Source organism: Ipomoea nil, unplaced genomic scaffold (assembly GCF_001879475.1).
Source record: "Ipomoea nil cultivar Tokyo-kokei standard unplaced genomic scaffold, Asagao_1.1 scaffold0276, whole genome shotgun sequence".
NCBI classification, from domain to species: Eukaryota; Viridiplantae; Streptophyta; class Magnoliopsida; order Solanales; family Convolvulaceae; genus Ipomoea; species Ipomoea nil.
Window position 1 is genome coordinate 3126144 of NW_017616704.1, and position 25856 is coordinate 3151999.

The 25856-nt window shown below is 40.0% G+C and overlaps 1 protein-coding gene across 1 annotated transcript; it reads right to left on the minus strand.

Moving 5' to 3' along the window:
* Positions 1 to 3474: 3474 nt before the first annotated feature.
* Positions 3475 to 6100, minus strand: LOC109155662 (zinc finger BED domain-containing protein RICESLEEPER 2-like). Its single transcript, XM_019303285.1, has 5 exons — positions 4697 to 6100; positions 4309 to 4605; positions 4034 to 4133; positions 3745 to 3802; positions 3475 to 3532 (listed from the first exon to the last, which is right to left on the minus strand). The coding sequence occupies exons 1-5, from the start codon at positions 6098 to 6100 to the stop codon at positions 3475 to 3477; spliced, it is 1917 nt and encodes a 638-aa protein (XP_019158830.1).
* Between the last annotated feature and the right edge of the window lie 19756 nt (positions 6101 to 25856).

Consider the following 25856-nt stretch of genomic DNA (forward strand, 5'->3'; position numbering starts at 1 on the left):
CCCCGGGAACCTTAGTGGAACCCGAAACCATGCTTAGACACTTTCAAACGCAATTGATAACAACACGTAGACAATTAATGGATCAGAAGCAGGAACATACGGCACATATCCTATCATGCTTTTCTAAACATAATTAATACCCGAACATGCGAATTCCCACCCAATACATCAAGAATAACACCATACGAATTTCACGGTACAGCCTAGGGCCCTAGACGCATCCAATTTAACAAGAACACGATTCCTCTTTAAACATCAATAACAATCAAGAATGGCACATAATCATCAAGAAACTAGGTTCCATCAAGAATCACACAATCATCAAGAATCCCTTTTCATCAACAAGTTTATCAAGATCGCCCATGGAATCATAACACCAATCGTCAAGAACAATATAATGAATCATCAATACACAAGAATAAGGGGAAATCCTAAGAAGGGAATCATAACTATGAAAATAGGTTTTGTTGAGACATGGGTTACCTCTTAGCCTTAATTAATTCCTTGGCTATGAAGGGTCTTTCTTTAAGCTTCCTTCTTTCTTGATTTCTCCTAAGGGAATTCTTGGAACTTCTTGTGTGGTAAGAGATTATTGTGGTGAAAGATCTAGGTGCCTCCTATATCCCTATTTATATATTTAAGACTCCTAATTAGGGCCTGAATGGTATGGGTTTACTAATTCTATTCCTTATAGGACTAAGGACTTGTTTTAGTGATAAGGGTCCATGGTCCATAGTGGACTATATTAATTAATTAAAGAGAATCCTAATCATAATCTGAATAGTAAAAGGCCTACTTCCTTTATTCCTAATAGGCTTAAAACTCTTATTTAGGCAAGGGTCCACGGTTCATGGTGGACTTTATTAATTAGTTAAAGGGAAACCTAACTCAATTAAATCATATTTAATTATTATTAACGGGATTAATTAAATAATTAATCCAGGATTGAAGGCCGTAACACGGGGTGTTACACTACATTTCACGTTTTCTTTCCTCGATAGGGCATAAAAACGTACTGGTATACAAGGGAACTTTTAAACAACTCAGTCATTCAGATTCCAAACAAAACAAAATATCCAAGTACAGAAATTAAAAATTACAGTTTTAATTTTCCATCAGAAATCAGAAAACCAGAAAACATTCTCGCAATGTAATTTGAACTGAAAAAAAAAAAAGCTAGAGAAATACCAGTCACAAATTAATGGAGGAGGAGGCTGCACGGCTACGGAGGAGGAGGCTACGGAGGAGGAGGGCTGCACGACGATGGTGTTCTGCGATGGTCAGCATGGAGGAGTTCAGCGAGATGGAGTGTTCTAATTCTGAGAGATGTTTGCACGCACTTAGGGTTACAAACTTTTATTTTATTTTAATTTTAATTTCATACTCAAAACGCCAGCTTTTAAGTAAAAGAAAAATAAAATTTAATAAAACTATTTTGCGACGGAATCTAAGTGGTCGCAATTTTTGTCGCCATATTTAGTCCATAATCTAAAAATTAATTCATTTAAGGACGGAATCAAGTCGGTCGCAAATTTCGTCGCCATTTCGCGACGGAACACAAATCGGTCGCCTTTTCCGTCGCAACATAGACGACGTAAATTACTTCCATCGCAAATTCGGTCGTGAAAATTTGCCGCCAATATTTCACGGGCTTTATTTTATCTTTGCGCCAAGATTCGCGACAGAATTAAATTCCGTCGCCTATTCCGTCGCCATTTCGCAACGGAATGTATTCGGTCGCAATTTCGGTCGCTAAATGGCGATGGAATATAGTCCGTCGCGATTTTCCGTCGCGATTCGCGATTTTTCTTGTAGTGTGTATAAACAAATACACATAATTGTATAAACAAATACACATAATCACGTCAACTCCCTACATAACTTACCAAAACGACATCGTTTTGGGAGACACGGGACACACTGGAAAATGAGCTGTGTACATAGTATATATATACACTACACACATTTTCCAGCTCATTTTCTGGAAAATGAACCAAACACAAAAAAGGCGATTTTCCGTTGTGTAGCTAAACACCGGAAAGAAAAATGTTTTCTGGAAAATGACTCATTTTCCAGAAGTCATTTTACTGCTTTCCAAACGGAGCCTTAGTGTCATTCAATGATGCAAAATACATGTGTACGATAAACTTTCGTAAACATAAATAATTATTTAGCTATTTCCTTGAGTGAGCCACTTTGATGACTAACGCATTCGCCTTATGTTAATAATTTATTTATGTGAATAAACATCAATTTATGTTGTAAACATAAACATAAATGATTATTTAGCTATTGCCATGAGTGGAGCCGTTTTGGCGACTGACACACTCGCCTTATGCTAATAAATCATTTATGTGAGCAAACCTTAATTTATATATATGTTGTAAACATAAACATAAATGATTATTTAGTTATTACCTTGAGTGGGCCGCTTTGGCGATTAAAACACTCGCTTTATGCTAACAATTCATTTATAAACATATATATAAATTATTAGTGGATATAATCTCCAACCACAATTGATCCAAATGAGCTTATAATTTAAAGCAAGTCCTTAATGCGTTAAATAAATCAAATAAGCTCAAATATAAGTCCAAATTAAATGAGTCTAAAATTTAAAGCGAATCCATAATGCCTTAAATAACCTAAATAGGCTCAAATTAATTTATATGTCGTTCTCTTATAACATATATAATACATGATTAATAGCAGGCCTGAGCATCGGTCGGATACGGATGGATCGGATTTCCAATCCGTCCATCCGACCGGATTTCAGATTTCATTTTTACCCCCCTATCCGTTTATTTTTATGGACAGATCCTATCGGATATCGTAGGTTCGGATTTCGGTTATCCGTTGTCGGATTTCGGATGATAATCGGATATAATAAATTAATATAAAAAAATTCTAAAATAGATAAATAAGTCATAATAGCAATAAATTAAAGGCTTACTAAGTTTCATTACCATAGTATAGCAAAACATACAAGCATACAACTATAAAAGTTTCAAAGTAAGTTAATAATTACAGATTTTCAATGATTATACAAAAAATCATGCTTAAGACTTAAGTGTTTAACTTGAACAAAATACATTAAGCACTTAAGTTGTTAAGCACTTAAGCAGTAAGTCATAGACTTGAGTCATTCAGTCAGCTATTAGCACCTGTACTCTTTGTGCCATTCACTCTTCAGTTCTTCTTCAGCAATTCAACAAAATCAGACTATGAATAGTCGGCAAAATCAACACTAAACTAGATAATCTATTCTTCTTCCTGCTAGTATTCAAACTTAAAACGATATTAGTGTTTAGAGTTTAGAAAACAGACAATTAGACATTTAGACTAACAATACTAAGCAATTATTCACTAGGCTAAGTGGCTCAGAGTGCAATTTTCCATATCAAGTAAGAATGTGGGCACATTGCTCTGAATGTGTTATATTAGCACATTGGCAACATACCAACTCCATTCCATTTATTCAGACAAAAGTGGAAGCTTCATATAGCCACCAAATAAAACAAACACATTCAAACTGAAAACAGAGCAAGGAAGAGTTATACCAGAATTCCAGACTGTAGAGAAATGGGCAAAATTGGGCTCAACTCATCTAATGGCAGCAACAAATCAATAACAGAAAGTTGCCAAGCCACTTAGAGGCTAAACACCACTTGCAACAACATAAGTACATAACAGAATATCAAACTAATTAAAGAAATGAACACATTGTAAATAGATATTAAAAACATTACAATGAATGTAGGCAACATTGATGGTATAGTAGATGAAGCTCCAGTCGGCAATTCTGCAAAAGTGAAAAACAGAATAAGTAAGAAAGAAAGTGAAAAGGAAATAAACTTAATAAAGAATAAAAAAAGTAACTAAGAAAGTGATAAGTCTTACCTTTCTCAAATCTTTCAACCTCCTCTAGGTTCTCCTCAACTTGGATTGGCTAATTAGGTGCCTTCAACCAATCTTGAGTACATATTAGTGCTTCCACTATTTTAGGAGTCAATGAACTCCTAAACGGATGTACTAAAACAGCTCTCAGAAGCAACTGTGGAGATAGGAACTGCAAGCACATCTCTAGCCATTTTGGAGAGAATAGGAAATCTCTCACTATGGCTCTTCCACCACTTTAACACATCAAAAGCAACAGATTCATCATCCTCCACAAGACTTTCACTTAAGTATACTTGCAGCTCAGTTTGCTTACTGCTTCCACTACTTTCCAATCTTTTTTTTTTTTTTTTTTTTTTTTTTTTTTTTTTTTTTAAGTTGGCTCTTCAAAGATGACTGAGGTCTACCAACTTTACAAGTAGTAGCCTGGTTAGCCTCAGACTGGACTGCTTGAGTAGAGGATGCAGTCTGGGTAGAACTGAGAGAGTATGCAGCTGCATAGTCATCATATAAAGCAGCCATTGCAGATTGGACCTCGGTAAAACAAGCTATGCCTTTCTCTTCTCCATACAACTGGGCAAACTGATGAGGCATGTACTCCTCCTTATCTCTGGGGTCCAGAATATTGGCAAAAAAAATGATAGAGTTCATTTTTTCTGGATCCCCCCAATATTTGTCAAACTTGTTCCTCATTTGTGTCCCCATTGCCTAAAACAGAAAAAAAAAGTTATTAGTTTACAGAATTACAACAATTACAAAAAATAATAAAGCAAACAAATTTAAAGATAAATGAGAATACCTTTTCAGTCCCATGATCAGAGTTCACCATAGCTTCAAGCATGCAACTAAGATCAGAGATCTCAGAGAAGAATGTGTTGGATGTGACATAAAGTGAACCAGAGATCCTCACTGTCATATCATAAAATGCTTTCAACAGCTTCACTAAGCTTTCCACAGAACACCAATCCAAGAAGGTAGGAGCACTCTCCAAGTCAGCAGAATAAGAGGGGTCATTTCTCTCATATGCATCAAACACTACTTGATATTGAACTGCAGTGTTGAGCATAATGTAGGTGCTGTTCCACCTTGTAGGGACATCAAGATGCAAAGCTGATTTAGCTTCCACACCAAACAGTTCAGCAAACTCTCTGAACTTTGTCAGCCTAGCTGGTGAGTTCCTAACCCATCTCACTGCACCCCTCACCCTCTTGACTGACTCATCTGCAAACTTCAACCCATCTTGGACCACTAAATTGAGGATATGGGCTATGCACCTCATGTGCATGTACTGAACCTTAACAGAAGAAGAACCCCAAGATAACAGTTTACTCTTAAAAAACCCCATAGCTGTGTCATTAGAGGAAGCATTATCCAATGTTACAGTAAACACATTCTTAATTCCCCACTCTAATAAACAACTCTCTAGGGCTTTTGCAATGTACTCCCCCTTATGAGAAGAAACTGGGACAAAGGATATAATTTTTTTATGAAGCTTCCACTGGTCATCTAAAAAATGTGCAGTAATGCACATATAATTGATTCTCTGGACAGAAGTCCATGTATCAGTTGTTAGACTAACCCTTTGAGTTCCCACTCTAAACAACTTCTTAAGGTTTAGCCTCTCATCAAGAAAAATTTGGTAGATGTCCCTAGAAATGGTCCACCTAGGACAAGCAACCAGAATAAACCTCTTGAACCCCTGGCCCTCTACAAACCTAAAAGGGAGCTCATCTATGATTATCATCTCACAAAGGGCCCTCCTAATGGCATCTTGATTAAATACCCATGTCCCCAAAACACCCCCAGGAGCCTCTGTTCCACCCTCAGAAGTGGACATAGTGTTGAATGTGAGTAGAGACTGCCTTGTATCCTTTGAATGAGGATTTTTAAGACAACTGGCCATATGATTTCTTAATGATGATGTGCCATGTTTTTTAGTTTCACAAAAATACTCTTTTGCACAGTAAAGGCATTTACTTTTAATCACTATTTTAGTTTCAGGATCTTTGATCTTTTCAAAGTGCTCCCACACTATGGATCTAGACTCTAATTCCTTCCTCTTCTTAACAGAAGGAACTTTAGGAGTGGCCATAGGCTGTTGAGCACTTGTCTCAATGCCTGGGGTTTGTACTCCTTGTTCATCCACTGTTGAAGATGGAAGAGGTCCAGTTCCACTTCCACTTATATTTTGATTGCTCTCCATCTATAAAGATTTAGGGATGAGCAAATTGGATTCACATTTCACACAAGCACACATAACTGACTTAAGGCCATACACTGTCACACTGATATGTATTCCATAATCAGGATTCATGATTCATGAACTCATCATTTTATGGAAATGACCACAAATTAGGGCTTAACAGTAAACACTCAGTACTGAGTACTGACATACATAATTACATATAACACATTAACAAATTCATTCCATAATCAGGAGTCATGAATCATGAATCATGAACTCATCATTTTATGGAAATGCCCACAAATTAGGGCTTAACACTTCCACAGTCAACCATCAACCCATCAACAATTCAAGTATTCAACAACATTCATTCCAATTTCCAAAAGTAAACTATTAGCAATTTAGCATTCAACATGGACATCATAAATTCATAATATCAATTACAATTTCAGTAGGCTTCCACAGTTCCACACTTCCACCACCACCATACATTTTGAAATAACAAATTTAAGGTTCATGCAACAAATTTAAGGGTCCTTTAACCATAAACTTACAAACACATATCAGAATACGCACAAATTCATCACGTATGAGGAAAGCGCTAAAAATTAGGGTTCAGTTACAAATTAGGGTGCATGCAACATCATAGAACTAGAACAGAACCGACAAACTCACAAACATGCAACGGGAAAATAAGAAAAAAATGGCAGAGTTACATTTTACTTATTTTCTCAAAGGTTCCCTCTGAGATCTAGGGCTTCAAGGCGTCAAACTTTCACTGCCGTCCGGCTTCTTCCTTCTTGCCGTCTTTCCAGTTTGCACAGAGCCACAGACACTTCCACAAGATTCCCATCGATCTGTCAAAGACTCGAAGCCTCGAAGGAGTCGAAGGGGAGTTCAGACTCTCAGACTCAGAGTTCAGAGAATCAGAGATTCACCGGAGAAGGAGATTATGGAAGAAGATTAGATGAGAAGGACTGAAGGAGTGAAGGACTGAAGATCGGATGGGGATGGCTAGATGAGACTAAGGAGAATTCGAGAAGAAGCTCTGAGGAGTGGAGAGTCTCAGAGAATGGAAATGGCAAACCCTAGGTCTACGCAAGGTTTTATACTTAGGCCATATTTTGGATCTCGGACGGATTCGGATGGGATATTTCCTAACCCTACCCGTCCGCCTTTTATAGCCACACACGCGTAGGGCCGGTTCCGATATTATCCGAACTTCTCGGATTTCATCACCGTTCGGTGAACACTAGTTCGGATCGGGCGAGTAATTCGGGTGGTTCGGGTATTGCACAACCCTAATTAATAGTGACAAACCATATACTATATAAATCATGTAATAACAAGTAATATGGAGAACCATATTAATTCGAAAAAGGTACAGTATGAACATACACAACCATATATACCTTACTGATTCCATAACAAATAATATGGTTGTTTGCCACCCTAATGTATATTGTACAGTACGAACATATATAAATCATATACAACATATTTGATTTGTATGTCCTGAAATTGAATCATTTTTTTTTCTTTTTATGAATAGTACGTACACTTCTTGAAACATATATGTTGATGTTGGACGAACACAAAACCAAATTGAGGATATTAATTAATCCATGCCTATTGATTCCATCGCGACAAACCCATAATTAAATTATGTACACATCCATATAATAAGTCCATCATCAACGAACACAAACCATACGACAGTGACGATCAATTAAACCTTATAATTAAAAATCTCCAAATATGAACCCTAATTTTAGTGATTAATCAATTTACAAGCAGTGCTCTGATACTATATATTAAATAATCTTTATGCACTATAACTTGAATGCGGAAGCACAATTAACAATAAATCGCATGTAAATCAAATCAATCAACTAAATAATGTTTATGATCATGGATTTTCAATTAAATAGAAGTAAAGACAAAACTTACTTGTTCCGTTGAAGATGTATTCTTTAAATTGACTTAAATCAAGAATGCTTCAACTCTCTAATCCGTATACCTTAATCACCTCCTATGATATGGAGACTAGAAAATTTAGAGACTTGAAACCGTAAAAATCCCTAGAGTTTTCCTGCGTATTTATAGATGTGATGAGAAACCATCTTTCAAAATGAATGGATAACTTCCAGGAATAGAAATCCCTTTAGGAATGTGAAACCTCCTTTTAGAAAACTCATAATCTTTCTCGATTATACATCTTTTAACCCTTATAAACTTACTAGTTTTTTTACGCGCTTTGCGCGAATGGAATAATGCTCAATGATTATTTTTAAATAAGTATTTCAAAGTATATCAATGCAATATTATATAGGAAATGTTTATGCATAGGTAAACAAATGTTTGAATTTGTTTATTTAAATTGGTAATTTAAAGTATATAAATGCAAAATAATATATGAGAGATTGATTATAATAGTCACTAAAATAAATATTTGCAACTTTATAATAACGCTAGTCTAAATACTTAGTGTAAAAGCAATAGTCTAAATAAATATTACTTTTGATTTAAATTTCTCTAATTCTTCTTAATTCTTTTTGGGTAGCATTGTCATTGTCTTCATCTTCAGTACATGTCTTTTTTTTCTTTTTTTTTTTTCTTTTAATAGTGTGTCATGTGGAATTGGGTTACTAGTGGTAGCATAGAGGGATTCATCATGCAAATGAAATTATGGTGTAGGAAGCTATAGATTTGCCTTGTTGTGTATGTGACTGGGATCTTAGTTGTAATATGAACTCTTTATCTTACAAGCATCTGTTGATATTGTGAGATGTGTGTCATAGGTTACATGTGAAAGTATTGAACAAAATATTACTCGTAATATTTATTATATTTGTATACAATACTTGGAAAATACACACACACACACACACACACACACACACACACACACACACACACACACACACATACATACATACATACATATATGTAGATCATATTTTGTATTATAACTTTGTTATTTAATTACAAGATAATGTAAAAAGAAGACAATGGAGAATGTAGTGAACAAAATAAATTAATAAATTTGAAGGTAAGGAATCTTTGAATTGATAAATTTTCAATTTATCCCAAATTTCTTTTTAGGGCTTTTAGGGCCATAACGTGATACACAATTCCATCATCCAGGCATAACCGAATGGTTCTTGCCGCACACTCCTTCAAATCCTCCCAATTATCATCTTCCAGATTAGCTGGCTTTTCCGCCTTCAAGGTTTTCAGAAGGCCTTGTTGTGCCAACAAATCTTTTTACCCTAGATTGCCATAACCCAAAATTCCCTGTACCATCAAATTTTGTACTTGAACTAGTCATCTCAACAGTGCTCTGATACCAATTTGTTGAGATTAACAAGAACAAGAAAAATAATAATAGCTGAAAGTAAAGAAGACAAGACTTACGTGGTTCGGCAATGTGCCTACATTCACGGGAGTGAAAGTATTCTTTTATTATTTGTGATGGTGATCCAGGTGATGAGATACATTCAATATATTTATAGGCATCTAATCTCCCTTTCACTCCTATTCCTTATACGAGACAAACTCATATTCCTAATCCCTATATGAGACAAACACAACAGCCTCGTTTAAGCCCGAAACTTACCTGAAAACTTGTAAAACATAAAGTGCGGTGGTAATTTCCAAAATAATGTAAAACATAGCTATTTGGCACATTATTGCTACACAAAGGATTACTTTAAGCCTAGAATTCACTCTAAAAGGCCCTCAAAAGTGTGTCTTTGACACTTATCAATCACTAAACCCACACTAATCACACCACTCTAGTGCCTCCAGCACTGACACTAGGATTTCACAACTCCATGTGACAATCTTCTATCTACACTCCGGTAAAGAAACCACTTGGTTGAAAAACAAGATTTTTCTTTCTTCTAACTTTGAGACTTCTGGATGGATTCTTCAATGAATATCTAAGTCTCTCTTTAGATGAAGATTTTGTACACTCCTTATTTTCACTTGATGTTTCTTGTTTGCACTTGCATGCACTTCTATGTTTTTCTCGTAAGCTCGTTGTGCTTGGCATATTCAGATCTTCATCTTTATATAGATATTTGAGAAATTGTCCGTTGCAAAAAGACAATTTCAAATTTGAATTCTTGTCAGCAGGTCTCATAGCCTTTTTCAGTCTTTAAAGATAACTTTATAGACTTTTTCTCACTTTTAATGCTGTGTGAGACAATAATATTCTATTAGAAACCTCAACTGCTAATTGTAATTTCAGCTGCTTGCAACCTCTACTCCTTGATTAATTTAGACATTGCAACCTCTACTCTTTGAATTGCTTTTGCAACTTCACCTCTTCAATTAATTTGGATTGCAACCTCTACTCCTTCAATTAATTATGCAACCTCTGTTGCTCGAAACTTCGACATTAATTATGCAACCTCTGTCGCTCGAAACTTCGACTCTTTGAATATCTCTTGCTCGAAACTTCGACTCTTTGAATATCTTTGTTGCTGGAAACTTCAACTCTTTGAATATCCTTTAATTTGAAATCTCTACTCCGTGTCCAAAACCTCTCCAACCTCTGTTGCTCGAAACTTTGACATTAATTATGCAACCTCTGTTGCTCGAAACTTCGACTCTTTGAATATCTCCTGCACGAAACTTCGACTCTTTAAATATGTTTGTTGCTGGAAACTTCAACTCTTTGAATATCCTTTAATTTGAAATCTCTACTTCGTGTCCAAAACCTCTCCAGTTTAATTTGAAATCTCTACTCATTCTCAGTTTTGAAATCTCTCACTCCATCTCAATTTCATATTCACGCCTTCATTTATAACTTCGACTCTTTGAATATCTCTGTTGCTGGAAACTTCAACTCTTTGAATATCCTTTAATTTGAAGTCTCTACTTCGTGTCCAAAACCTCTCCAGTTTAATTTGAAATCTCTACTCATTCTCAATTCCATATTCACGCCTTCATTTATTTCGAAATTTTCCTCAATTCTTTAATTAACTTTGACTCCTTCAAAACTTGAACTTTAAAATAAAGTAAATTGAGTTTCGCACCTTTAACCTTTGAGAAATAATATTAAGTTTCTAACCAATGCTCCAGTACGAATTATTGGGGATTTATTTTGTCTTCATAATATACTCCTTTTCATCCACTGAGTTTTGATCTTCAAGAAAACTTCATGCAACTTCTTCGTGATTTGTATCTTCGACTTCTTCCTTCTTCTTCATATGGTAATTCCTTCGAATTATTCCTTAAATTTCCTTTTGGTCTTTGATACTAAAACAACCTTAGGCATAAAAATTATAGCACTAATAAAAATAAAAATGGAGGTTCTAAAATATTTCTTTATATTTTAGGCTCATCAAAATCTAATATATATATATATATATATATATATATATATATATATATATATATATATATATATATATATATATATATATGGATCAAATGCGGACAAATGTTACCATACGGTCGTGCACCATTAAGTATGCAAGAATGCACCACAACATGTTCACAAATGCACCAAATTGAAATGCACCACACCCTGGGACGTGCGGTCATGCACCATTAGGTATGCATAAATGCACTACAACGTGTTTAAAAATGCACCAGGGTGCATTTTTAAACACGTTGTAGTGCATTTACAACTTGCCCATAATTGTGCACTTGAAGACACAAAAATAGGCACTTGAAGGCATAAAAATGTGCACTTAAAGGACAAAATTCTGCACGCAAAGGCATAAATATGTTTAATCGAAGCAATTTTTAGTTCCAAAAAGGAAAGTTATTCAACTTAAGTGTTATTGAAGTAATTACCCATACAAATCGTTTTTAAATCTCAAAAATTTCATTAGAAATTTAGTTATAAATTATTTAAAGAATGCAAAACATGTAATAAATACTTGTCCATAATTGTGCACTTGAAGGCACAAAAATATGCACTTTAAGGCATAAAAATGTGCACTTGAAAGCCAAAATTATACACGTAAAGGCATAAATATGTTCAACCTATGCAATTTATGTTAGCAAAAAGGAAAATTATTCAACTTAAGTGTTATTGAATCAATTGCCCATACAAAACGTTTGTAAACCTCACAAATTTCATTAAAAATTTAGTTATACATTATTGAAAAGAATGACAAACATATAATAAACATTGACCAATAAATATGCACTTGAATACACAAACATGTGCACTTGAATGCACAGAAATGTGCACTTGAAGGCCAAACTTTTGTACTCAAAGATTTAAAGATTTTCACTCAAAGGGAACACTAAGTACTGAGACAGAACATGCACTCGAAGAATGGAAAATATGCACTCGAAGAAAAAAATATCTATTTTTTTTGTGGGGACGGAGGAGTACATCCAGGGACATTAGCTGACCCTCACTGTAACACCCCCTATTTTCAGCTTATTTAAAAACATTTTAAACTTAATAAATACGATGTAATATATCAATAATAACAGAATAGTGCGGAAGCTAAACATAATAGTTGGAGGTTCTATGCCACATCTAAGCTAAGAACTTAGATGCACAGGCTACTAACTAACTAATCAATATCCATAAACAACATCAATATAACATCATGGCTCACATGTCATTCAAACTAGAGCTAATACTAACTAAGACTAGGAACCACGGCTCCATTTAGCGCGCTCTCGCACTAACTAGTCCGTACCTGAAAAACATATGGTGTAGCAACCGTTAGCGAATAATGCTAAGTAACCCACTCCCACGCGTTGAGTACCATAAATATAGATATAAAAAAGCCATTTTGAGACTTGGGAATACATAAATATAGCCCTATACAACTCTAGCTTTAAAATCAAGACAATCAACTCATGACATACCATTAGCATTGACGCGATAAGACAACATTAAGAATACAAGAATACAAACCATGACCAGATGGCGCATCCATGTTCCAACCTTATACCAAGTCCCAACCTTTACACCGCTCCATCCTTATATCAGTTCCAACCTTTACCTCGGAGACCACCCTGTACACCAGTCCAACCTTATCCCTTCGGAGCAATGCTCCCCGCCTGCTTTTCCGCCGACTTGACCGTCGATCTCAGCACACCCAGTGTCATAATCATAATTGCACCGCAGCGCAATAACATAAGCACACGCTGTAACACCCCGTGTTACGGACTTTAATCCCGAATTAATTATTTAATTAATTCCGTTAATAATAATTAAAAAGGATTTAATTTGGTTAGGATTCCCTTTAATTAATTAATGTGGTCCACCATGGATCATGAACCCTTGCCTAAACTAGAGTCTTAAGCCTATTAGGAATAAAGATAGTAGGCCTTTACTACTCAGATTCTAATTAGGAATCCTAGACCTAGATACCTGTTAGGAATGGAATGTAGGTCTTTACTATTCAGACACTGATTAGGATTCCTAACTCTATAAATAGGGGATTAGAAAGCAACTATAACCCTTACCACCCATAGTTGTATTACACGAAATTAGTCCCCGGGAGATTCCCCACCACCAAGCCTAGGGAGATCAATCGAAGGGAAATTTTAGAGAAGAACCTTAATAGCCAAGGGAGGATTAATTAAGGCTAAGAGGTAACCCATGTCTTGACAAAACCTATTTTCCTTGATATATCTTATTCATTGGCTCCTTTGATATATGATTCTGTGCTTGAGTCTTGGTAGAGCTTTGCCTAGGGTTTATATTGTGTTTATGTGATAATCTTGATGTTTATGTGATACTCTTTATATTCTTGGTACTATGATTGATTATATGAATGATCTTGTATTTTGATTATGTCTAGAGCCCTAGGGTTTATATCGTGAATCTTGTATTATGATGTTCTTGGTATATTTGGGTGGGATTATGCATGATCGGATGTTGAGTCTAGCCTAGGACTTGTGTTTAGGACTTTGCATATAGATTTCTTGATGTTCCTGTGGTTCCGGATGTTCCTGAACCGTTATATGATTTATGTTTGGTCTTTGTATGTTTAGAAATCGTGTTAGGATGTATTTGGTGTGATTCTTGGTTTAATTCCGTTAATTGAATACGTGGTGTTGTCATTATGTGCTTGAATGTGTTTGGACATGGTTTCGGGTTCCACGAGAGATCCTAGGACCGAAAGTTGCCTGTGTATCAGTGGGGGGTAGGTGGGGGGACTGACCACCTGCCACCTACCCGCTGCCCGCGTTTACTGTTCCAGCGGACAGCCGGCGAGCGGTGGTCTGCCCGCCTGCCACCCGCTGGAATAGTGTATGGCCCACTCGCCACCTTCCCGCTGGAATTCGGTCGAGTATCGTGATGTTTTCCCCCGTTTGATGTTTCCGCGTGTCCCGTTGTGTGACACCCCGTTGTGTGGTCCTAGTTGTTTTGGCCTGTGTGCCTATGTTGGATTTAGACTTGTTGTTGTTTGACCATATCCTTTGTAGACAAATTATGTTGATGTTGTTTACGCCTGTGCGTTCACCGTAGCGTGGACGTGGCCTAACACTCTACGTTTTCCATCTATTTAATAGTTAGACTTTCGCTGTGTATGCTTATTATGGTTAGATTATCTGCATGATTAAGTTTTAATTTAGTATGGAAATCGAGGGTGTTGCCCAGTCAGCGTGCACGTACACCGGAGACCCCGACGAACGAACAGCTTGCCCAGAATCTGCATCAGCTGACGCAAACCATGCAGACCCTTAGCGAGGCGTTGTTGAACAACAATCATCCCGTGCCACCTCCACAGCCTGCCGGGCATAGGGATATAGGGCGTCTCGTGTCGGGCCATAGACCTCCGACGTTTGCGGGCGAAGAGGATCCCGTTGTCCTAGAGGAGTGGGTGAGGACGTTTGATAAGATATTTTCGATTGTTGGATGCCCAGAGGAGCGACGAGTGGAGCTGGTGACGTTCTACTTCAGCCACGAGGCCGACTTGTGGTGGATACACGAGGGTCCAGCTTGTCTCGGGAAGCCTGACTTCGATTGGTCTGCCCTGAAGGATCGGATGCGTGAGAGGTTCTATCCGGCGCATGTACGAGCCACGATGTATGAGGAGTTCGTTCATCTTCAACAAGGTTCTTCATCGGTGGTTGAGTACCATAAGAAGTTTCTAGAGCTTGCACGCTTCGCCCAGATGCTTGTTCCTACCGAGCTCGCCAAAGTTGAGAAATTCGTAGCTGGTTTGAACTACGAGGCACGAAAGGCCTTAACCGCGAGTAGGCCGAGTTCTTTGAAGGAAGCATACCTAAGTGCCGCGGACTTGTATCGTGTTCAGCAGCTACAGCGTGGATCCTATGAGCTTGCAAGGAAAAGGACTGAGAGTGGAGGATCTTACAACTTCAAGAAGCCACGACCGAACTTCCAAGCCAAAAATGCATCTTCTCCAACCCAAGGACCAAATCGAGCTGAGCCCGGGGGTCAAGTCAAGACGTTTGCATGCCGAAGATGTGGGAAAGTGCATGCGGGTTAGGATTGCAATGGCCAAGCGTTTTGGTGCTATCGTTGCGGAGATAGAGGACACAAGATTGCAGAGTGCCCTCAGCAAGCCAATCAAAGAGCGTTTCCATCACCCGCAGGATCCGGAGGAGCAGCAGGAGGTAGCTCGAGCCATGGAGCAGCCGGAGCTAGGCTGTCGGGAAGAGTTTTCGTGATGGGGCGATCGCAGGCGGAAGCCGAGGGCTTGGTTGAGGATGAGGTAGCAGGTAACCTTTTTCTAGCCTACCCTTGTCTTTTGAACGTATCTTGTTTCTTGTTGCTTTTGTGCGTTGCCTTGCTTCCTTTGTTGTCCGTTTGTGCTGCCTTGTTCTCCTTGCTGTGTTTTCCCCTTGATGTATGATTCTTTTAGTCTTAAGAGTAAGCCTTTCGTAGAGATTAATTGTTTACCTCTAAACAAGTCCTGCTTGAGTTAATTCCCTAGCCTTGCACATGTATTTTTGTAACCTATCCTTCTTGTGAGTCACCCAAGTTTATCCCAGTGTTCTTTGAATGTAGAATAGAAAAAAAAAATCCATAAAATTCTCTCTTGTGAAGCCTAAAAGACAAAGTAGATTTTAATTAAATTACAAGCCTTAAAGTTTTGAACCTGGGTATATATTTTGCCAACCTAACCCTTTAACCACTTAAACTAATTATGTTTTTTAAAATTTATCCAACTTTAATTCTATCTAACCTATAAAATCTCACTTTACCCCAAAATCCCCAATTAAATCATCTTCATTCCCAATTTTTCCCCAAATCCCAAAACCCTTATTCCTTTCCCTCCCATCTTCCTACCCGTGAGACCAGTCGAGAACACCCACCCGTCACCACCTGCCTGTCGCTAACCTGCTGCTGCCCTTGCCGCCGTCTACCGGAGTCGCCGTCGACCGGAGCCACCTCGCCGTCGCTGGGCCGACGCGAGAGAGAGAGAGAGAGCAGCGAGAAGAAGAAAAGAAGAGGAAAGGTTTGGTCTTTTTTGTTGAGCTTTGGGTCATCTCTCAATCATGCCTAGAAGGACAAGTTTGGCAAGGAAAGCGGAATGGGTGGATGCCCATTATCTCGTTCTTGAAGGTAAAGCTTTCAACCCGGAATCTTTTCTTAGTTCCTTGTTGGATATGCTTAGATATCAAGGGTTGTTAGATGGGTTTCTCGCCATAAGGGCCGAGACATACCCAAGTTTGGTTGAGCAGTTTTATCGCCACATGGTTGTGACCAATGATGGAGGAAAGCTTGAAATCACCTCTAAAGTGAGGGGTGTGAAAGTGGTTCTGTCTGAAAAGAGGCTAGCTCAGCTTCTAAGTTTATCTGCTTCGGGAGTTTCTCTATACAGTGGTAAATCTTGGATTAGTACGGATACCATGGGGTACCGGGACTATTTGAGTTATTTCTTGGGTCGCACGAGTGGTTTCACTCAAACCTCACGACTGGAGAAGAAGTGGTTGTCTACCGAACAAAGGATTTTGGTAATGCTCGTGTCGGATTGTTTGTTGCCCAATAACAACAAAAGTCGGTTGTTGGGAAAATTGGAGTGCACCTTTGCTTTTTGTTTGAAGAACATGGTAAAGTTCAATCTACCAGCCTTGATGTTGCAACACATGGTCTTTTGCCGTGATCACAACCGGAAGAGCCTACCTTTTGGTATGGTTTTGAGTTGGATTTTCGCCAAGAAAGGCGTGAGTGTTGAAGGTTGCATGCCGAAGCCGGTAGGTAAGATGGTGTTGGATGCTATCAATCTGCGGAGTTGCAACTTGTTTCAGCTAGATGACGGTGATTATATCACTCTTGAAGAAGTTGCTAGGAAAACCCCAAGGAAAGGGATGAGTTGGCGGTTGAGCTCGAGATTCCTGCTGGAAAGTTGAACCTTGCGGTCCAGAGCTTGGGAGGTGATGTAAGGGACGATGATGAAGCCGACCATGAAGAGAAAGTGGAAACGGAAGAAGTTGCCGAGTTTGAAGAAAGTGATCCGGAGAATGAAGAAAACCGAAGGAGAAGAGAAACCCGAACCAAAAGAGTGCACGATTCTATGACGCACGAGGATCGTGTGTCACCTTGCTACGTCAACAGAACCATATGATTGAAGAAGGCTTTGCTTTTATGAAGACGTAGTTTGTTGCCGTCCACCAGAGGCTAGATCAGATTGAGGCCAGCTCAAGCCGAAGAGGAGGTGATGACGAGGAGTTCGAGGAGGGTACCGATGAATCGGAGAGCGAGTCGTTCTAGCGAGGTGTTGTGGTAACCCCCGTTCACCTTTCCTTAGCTTGTTGTTATCTTTTTAGTTGTTGTTACCACTCGTTAGTTGCTTGTTGTTACCTTGTGTGTTCGTTGTTGCTTGCTTGTTGGGTTGAGTAGTTAGCTTTGTGGCTTGTGCTAAGAGCTAGTTGTTTAGAACTTGAGCTTGGTTAGGGGTTGGTGGTTGTGTTTGGTTTAGAGTTTGATATGCTCAATATCTCCGTTGGTTGATTCTTTCAATCCTTGTTTGTTTTTGATATCCTTTTGAATCCTTTGAGTTTTGACCAAAGGGATATTCTTGACATTCTTGTCACATTGTTGTTTCATTTCATCGTTTGTTCTAATTCGTCGTACCCAAGCTTCGGGGACAAAGCTTCTTTTAAGGGGGAGAGGATGTGACACCCCGTAATTCAAATTCTATTTAGGGATTAATTAAGTAATTAATCCTAAGTCAATTGGTAATTTAATCCCTTAAATTCCTGAAAATTCAATAGTCGGGGACTAGTAATTGACTAGTCAACCCAAGTCAAGTGTTGTACCTAAAGCTTTGTGAATAGTTCCCTTGTTCCCTTACGCTTTTCATCTTAGTAAGGGCAAAGAAGACATTTCCTTCATGATTGTATTCCAAGCTAACCTAGAAGACAACTTCCATTTCTTTCCTAACACTTTCAAATCAAAAGCTCTTCCTTTTCTCTAAAAATCTAGTTAGCTTTCTCTCCAAGCTAAGTTTTGGGTTATCAAGATCTTCAAAGTTTGTCTCCAAGATTCCACCTTTCCTACTCTTGAGCATCTAGGAGGGTAAGATCTATGCTCCTTTTGTGTTTTTAGTGTTTTCTATGGTATCTTTTTCTAAAGGTGAAATCTTTATGACCTTTTGGTGTGTTCTTGAAGAGGGTGTGGAAGGTGAACCTTATTAGGAGCTTTGAGAAGTGTTTTAAGTGAAGGTTGGATCTTCAAGAGGTAACCCATGCTCTACAAAATCTATTTTGATTACCTATATGATGATTTATTGGATTCTACATGTGATTTTGCTATGAAATGTGAGTGTTGATGCATTATCTTGTGAAAATGCATATCTAGAGCTTGTTATTAGGGTTCATGTATGCCATTGCTTGGCTATTCATTTGACTCAAGTCATTTTGTTGTATTTGGTGAGATTTGGCATGTTTTGGACTTGAATTTGAGCTTGGAGTTGAAAATCCCCGAAGGGATGTTTTGGTACTGAGGTTGTACCCGCGGGCGGAACGGCGGGTAGGGGTCCACCCGCCGCCCCACCCGCGGGGTACATGGTGTTTGGGAAGTGGTTCCCGCGGGCGGAACCACGGGCGGGGGTCCACCCGTGGCCCCACCCACGGGTATACAAATGTTGGATGGTGGGGATTTGTTCCCCGTGATTCTTTTGACTCGGTATTTGGTCTTTTGATTTCCCGATGTTCTTTTGTGGAACTATTTGAGTGAGCTCTTGATGTTTCATATGTCTAGAACTATATGGTAGGATTCCATGTAGGTTTTGGTGTCTTGAATCGTGCTAAGTGTTCAACATTGTGATTCGTTGAACCGTGATGAGTCTTGGATGTTCTTCGGAACTATGTTTGGTTTACCCGTTTGATAAGCATGCTAATTTGGTGTTTAAATGCTAGCGTGTGTGGTTTGTTCTTTCCTATTGTGGATGATGACTTGTGTTAATCATCGTTGTTGTCGGATTGTGATCCTTCTCTTGTTGAGTATGGTTTCATATCTTCGTTGTGATCCGTTGATTGATTCCTATGATGGTGTTGTGTGTGTGGCTGTACTGGATTGCACGATTAATGGTATGGGACATTAGTCACCAAGGTACGGCAGTGGTCCTCGTGGTGGCCATGACGTGATTATGGGGTTTGTGACCTATGTGTCGGGTTCACGTATTTCTTGGGAGGCATGTGTTGCCATGTGTGTGATCGGTACCCTCGTGTATTATGAATTGGTGGAATTGTTGGCGGTCGTTGGCGGATGGGGACGACGGTCCTCGGAGGGAAATGGTTGGACTTGGTGTACAGGGGTCCTGGAGGTAATGGTTGGAACTAGACATAAGGTTGGGGGTAGCCATAAGGTTGGAACCGGGCATAGGGAAGGCATATCAATTCGTGATGGGTGATGTCACGAAGGCATGTATTGCCGTTGTGTAATTCTCTATTCGTGACGAGTGATGTCATGAAGGAATGTGTTGCCAATGTGTGTTTCTTGATTTTCTTGTGTTATGCATGTCGGGTGTTATTCTACTGAGTGATGGTAGAATACATCTTCAGCCGTTCTTGTGTGTCGTTGTACTTCTTGTGGTCTTGGGATGTGTTCCCTTGTCTTCGTTGTGAGTGTATTGAGTCTTGTGATTGACTTTTACTCTTCGCTTTGAACTTATATATACTATATTCCGTTTCGCAAACGATTTTGTATATATATCCTATCTATGTTTGATATTTCACATGTATTGGTGGGTTACCAGCATTATTCGCTGACCGGGCGTCGTCCCATATAATTATGTGTTTCTTTCAGGTTCCGAGTAGAGGCGAGCGCGGTCTAGTGATGGATAGTATAGATCCCTCTGACCCTGTAGTTGTTTTGGCCTGTGTGCCTATGTTGGATTTAGACTTGTTGTTGTTTGACCATATCCTTTGTAAACAGATTATGTTGATGTTGTTTACGCCTGTGCGTTCACCGTAGCGTGGACGTGGCATAACACTCTACGTTTTCCATCTATTTAATAGTTAGACTTCCGTTGTGTATGCTTCTTATGGTTAGATTATCTGCATGATTAAGTTTTAAATTGGTATGGAAATCGGGGGTGTTACAGTTGGTATTAGAGCCTAGGATGCTAGAGTCTTGTCTTCTAAGTGGTTAAGTGTGGTTTAAGACCCTAAGTGACCGTAAGAATCTATGTGTTTAGGCTTAGGATTCTTAGGACGCGCTGTGAGCTGTGTGTTGTCTATAGTTGTTTGCTTGCTTGTTGTTTTGTTGGTAACAGTGTTGTTGTTGTAGAAGTTTCGCGATGCCTCCCCGTCAGCGTACCGCGACGTTCGAAGATATGGGTGATGTGGCTAAGAGACCTAGGACGACAGGAGTTTGTAACGCTCCTAGCGTGGTTGAGTAGTGGATTCAAAGTGGTACGTCCACTCGGATAAGCCCCAGCGCAGCTACCTTGCCGACGTCTTGTGATCCAAGAAGGAGTGTTGGGTTGGGAAACCAGAGTTCGCCAGAAGAGTCATCACATGAGAAGATCCTCATCCATAGCGAAGCTAGGGCAGAGACAGTGATGTAGTAATCGGAACCTTTCTTGTGCAAGCTATTCCAGCGGTAATCTTGTTGATTCTGGAGCGTCCAACTCGTTCATATCTCCGGGTCTCATGAAGAAGCTAGGCTTATCTGAAGGCGTCGGAGTGAAGTTAAGTGTGAAGGTGGCATCCGGAGAAGTTAAGACATGCGATCGTCTCTTCAAAGACGTCAAGATAAACATCAGTGGGGAGGAGTTTCCAAGCAACCTGATCCAATTCGGCCTGGACGGGGTAGATGTAGTCCTGGGCATGGACTAGCTACGACGGTTCAGAGCTCAAATCTTATGCGGTGAGCAAAAAGTGGTCTTTAGAGGGCCAAGTGGGAAGAGAGTGTCGTACCAGGGATCAACAGAGGAACCGGGAATCAAGTTAGTGTCGATGCTGAAGATGAAAAAGTACGTGGAGAAAGGTCATGAGATCTTTTTGTGCTCTGTCAAAAACCTGAAGGCGAAAGGGGATGCGGCTCAGACCATACCTGTTATATGCGAATTCCTTGATGTCTTCCCCGAGGAGATTCCGGGTATGCCTCCTCCGAGATAAGTTGAATTTTCAGTGGACCTTGTACCCGGTACAGCGCCCATATCGAAAGCTCCTTATCGGTTAGCGCCCAAGGAGATGCAGGAGTTGAAGACCCAGTTGCAGGAGTTATTAGAAAAGGGCTACATCCGGCCAAGTATATCACCGTGGGGAGCGCTGGTATTGTTCGTAAAGAAGAAGGATGGGAGCATGAGATTTTGCATTGGCTATCGTGAACTGAACCAAGTCACCATCAAGAACAAATACCCTCTACTGCGGATTGACGACTTGTTTGATCAACTCCGAGGCGCCGGGGTATTCTCCAAGATTGACCTAAGATCAGGTTACCATCAGTTGAAGGTGACAGACCAGGACATACCTAAGACTGCGTTCCGGACTCGCTACGGCCACTACGAGTTCACGGTGACGCCATTCGGGCTGACAAATGCACCAACAGTGTTCATGGATATGATGAATCGGGTATTCAAGCCTCATCTCGACGACTTTGTAATCATGTTCATCGACGACATCCTTGTGTATTCTTGGGATAAAGAAGAGCACGTAGGGCATCTCCGGACTGTGCTCCAGATTCTGAGAGAAAAGCAGTTGTACGCCAAACTCTCGAAATGTGAGTTCTGGAAGGATAGCGTGGTATTTTTGGGTCATGTGATAGACAGCAATGGTATCTCGGTGGACCCGGACAAGATTCGGGAAGTAAAGAGTGGACCGTGCCAACAACAGTGGCGGAAGTGAGAAGCTTCCTTGGTTTAGCTGGTTACTACCGAAGGTTTGTGTTGGACTTCGCCAAGGTGGCTCAACCATTGACTAAATTGTTAAGGAAGGACATACCTTTCCAATTGAATCAAGCTTGTGAGTCAGCGTTCCGGGAATTAAAATAGAGGCTCACGACTGCACCGGTGTTAATCTTGCCATCCGGGACGGAAGGGTTTGAGGTATACAGTGATGCATCCAAGAAGGGACTGGGATGCGTGTTGATGCAGAATGGGAGAGTCATTGCCTATGCTTCAAGACAACTCAAAGTGCACGAAGAGAATTACCCGACTCACAACCTGGAGTTAGCGGCAATAGTCTTCGCCTTGAAGATCTGTGTGACACCCCGTAATCCAAAATCGATTAAGGGATTAATTAAGTAATTAATCCTAAACCAATTGGTAATTTAATTCCTTAAATTCCTGAAAATTCAATAGTCGGGGACTAGTAATTGACTGGTCAACCCCAAAGTCAAGGTTGTACCTTAAGCTTTGTAAGGAGTTCCCTTGTTCCCTTACACCTCTTTATGTTAGTAAGGGTATTCATGACATTTCACCTTGTGTTAGTAATGCAAGCTAACCTAGTAGACAATCCTCATTTCTCTCCTTACACTTTCCAAACTTTAGCTCTACCTTCTCTCTAAAAAGGTAGATAGCTTTTCTTCCAAGCCAAGTTGAAGCTTTGTCAAATCTTCAAGAGTTGTCTCCAAGATTCTACCTTTCATACATTTAGGCATCTAGGAGGGTAAGATCTATGTTCATCTTGTGTTTTTAGTGTTTTCTTAGGTGTCTTTTCTTAAAGATAGAATCTTTACGATCTTTTGGTGTGTTCTTGAAGTGGGTTTGGAAGGTGAGCCTTATTAGGAGCTTGGTGAAGTGTTAAGTGAAGGTTTTTGTCTACAGGAGGTAACCCATGCTCTAAAAAATCTATGCTGCTTACCTATATGATGATTTCTTGGATTCTACATGTGTTTTGCTATGAAATGTGAGTGTTTATGCATTGTCTTGTGAAAATGCATATCTAGAGCTTGTGTTTAGGGTTCTTGTATGCCATTGCTTGGCTATTCCTTTAATTCAAGTCATTTTGTTGTATTTGGTGAGATTTGGCATGTTTTGGACTTGAATTTGAGCTTGGTGTTGAAAATCCCCGAAGGGATTATTTGGTGTACAGGTACGTACCCGCGGAATAATGGGTAGGCGTCCACCCGCCGCCCACCCACGGGGTTCAAGTTGGACGTGGGTATGTATCCGCGGGCGGAACCACGGGTAGGGGTCTACCCGTGGGCCCACCCGCGGGGTACGTAATGTGGTTTCGCGGGGATTTGTTCCCCGTGATTTTTTTGACTCGGTATTTGGTCTATTGACTTCCCGATGTTCTTTTGGGGAACTATTTGAGAATCTTCTTGATGTTTCGTATGTCTAGAACTATATGGTAGGAATCCATGTAGGTTTTGGTGTCTTGAATCGTGCTGAGTATTCAACATTGTGTTTCGTTGAACCGTGATGAGTCTTGTGTGTTCTTTGGAACTACGTTTTACCCGTTTGATAAGCATGCTAGTTCGGTGTTTAAATGCAAGCGTGTGTGTTGTTTGTACCTTCCTATCGTTGATGATAACTTGTGTTATTCATCGTTGTGGTTGGACTGTGATCCATTCCTTGATTGAGTATGGTTTCATATCTTCGTTGTGATCCGTTAATTGATTCCTGTTGAGGTGTGATGTGTGTGTCGCTTTACCTGGATTGCACGATTAGTGGTATGGGACACTAGTCACCAAGGTATTGCAGTGGTCCTCGTGGTGGCCATGACGTGATTATGGAGTTGTGACCTTTGTGTAAGGATCACGTATTTCTTGGGAGGCATGTGTTGCCATGTGTGTGATCGGTACCCTCGTGTACTATGAAATTGGTGGTTTTGTTGGCGGTCGTTGGCGGATGGGGACGACGGTCCTCGGAGGGAAAAGGTTGGACTTGGTGTACAGGGGTCCTGGAGGTAATGGTTGGTACTAGACATAAGGTTGGGGTTAGCCATAAGGTTGGAACCGGGCATAAGGAAGGTATCTCAATTCGTGATGGGTGATGTCACGAAGGCCTGTGTAGCCGTTGTTGTGTATTTCTCTATTTTGTGACGTGTGTAGTCACAAAAGCATGTGTTGTCGTTGGTTGTGTCCTATCTCTTGTTTTATGCCTGTCGGGTGTTAATCTATTGTGTGATTATAGATTATACCTTGAGCCGTTCTTGTGAGTTGTTGATGGTTCTTCGTAGCCTTGGGATGTGTTCCCTTATCTTTTTGTGAGTGCTTTGAGTCTTGTGTTGACCTTTGCTCTTGGTCTTGAACTTATATATATGTATTCCGTTTCGCAAATGACTTTACAAACATATATCTTATCTATGTATGATATTTCACATGTATTGGTGGGTTACTAGCATTATTCGCTGACCGGGCGTCGTCCCATCTCTTATATGTTTCTTTCAGGTGATGTTTTAGATGAGAGCGCGGTTTAGTGCCAGCTAGTGTAGGTCCTTTCATGTGTTTACTGGCCTGTGAGCCGAGTATAGACTTAGTACTTTAACATGTATGGTTTTAGATGTTGAATTATGCAGATGTTAGCCTGTGCGATCATCTCTGGATGAGCGTGGCATAGCACCCCTTTTACTTCCAGTTTATATATTCTTCTTTCAGTCTCCCGCTGTGTCTGATGTTTTGTTTAGATGTCTGCATATTTAAGGCTTTAATTAGCTTGGAAAATTAGGGGGTGTTACAGTTGGTATCACAGCCTATGTTTGAGCCTAGGTGGGTAAAGTCTAGACTTCTAAGTTGCTAAGTGTGGTTTGAGACCTTAAAGCGACCTTAAGAATCTATGTGTTAGGCTTAGGACTCTAGGTTGCGCGGTGAGCTAAGTGTTGCTTTCAGTTATCTGCTTGTTTGTTGTCTTTTTGGTAACCGTGTTGTTGTTGTAGAAGTTTGCGATGCCTCCTCGTCCACGAGCGCGTACCCCGGAGACCCCGACGAATGAGCAGCTTGCTCAGAACCTGCAGTAGTTGACGCAGACTCTTAGTGAGGCTTTGCTGAACAACAACCACCCCGTGCCACCTCCTCAACCTGCTAGGCACAGGGACATGGGTCGTTTGGTGTCGGGTCACAGGCCGCCGACCTTCGCGGGTGAAGAAGACCCGGTTGTTTTGGAGGAATGGATGAGAGTGTTCGACAAGATATTCACGATTGTGGGTTGCCCAGAGGAGAGAAGGGTAGAACTGGCAACGTTCTACTTCTGTCATGAGGCGGATCTGTGGTGGATTCATGAGGGTCCGACTTACCTTGAGGAACCTGAGTTCGATTGGTCTGCGCTTAAGGATAGGATGCGCGAGAGGTTTTACCCGGCACACGTGCGAGCCGCCATGTATGAGGAATTCCTCCACTTGCAGCAAGGATCTTTGTCTGTGGTCGAATACCACAAGAAGTTTTTGGAGTTGGGGCACTTTGCTCGGATGCTCGTGCCTA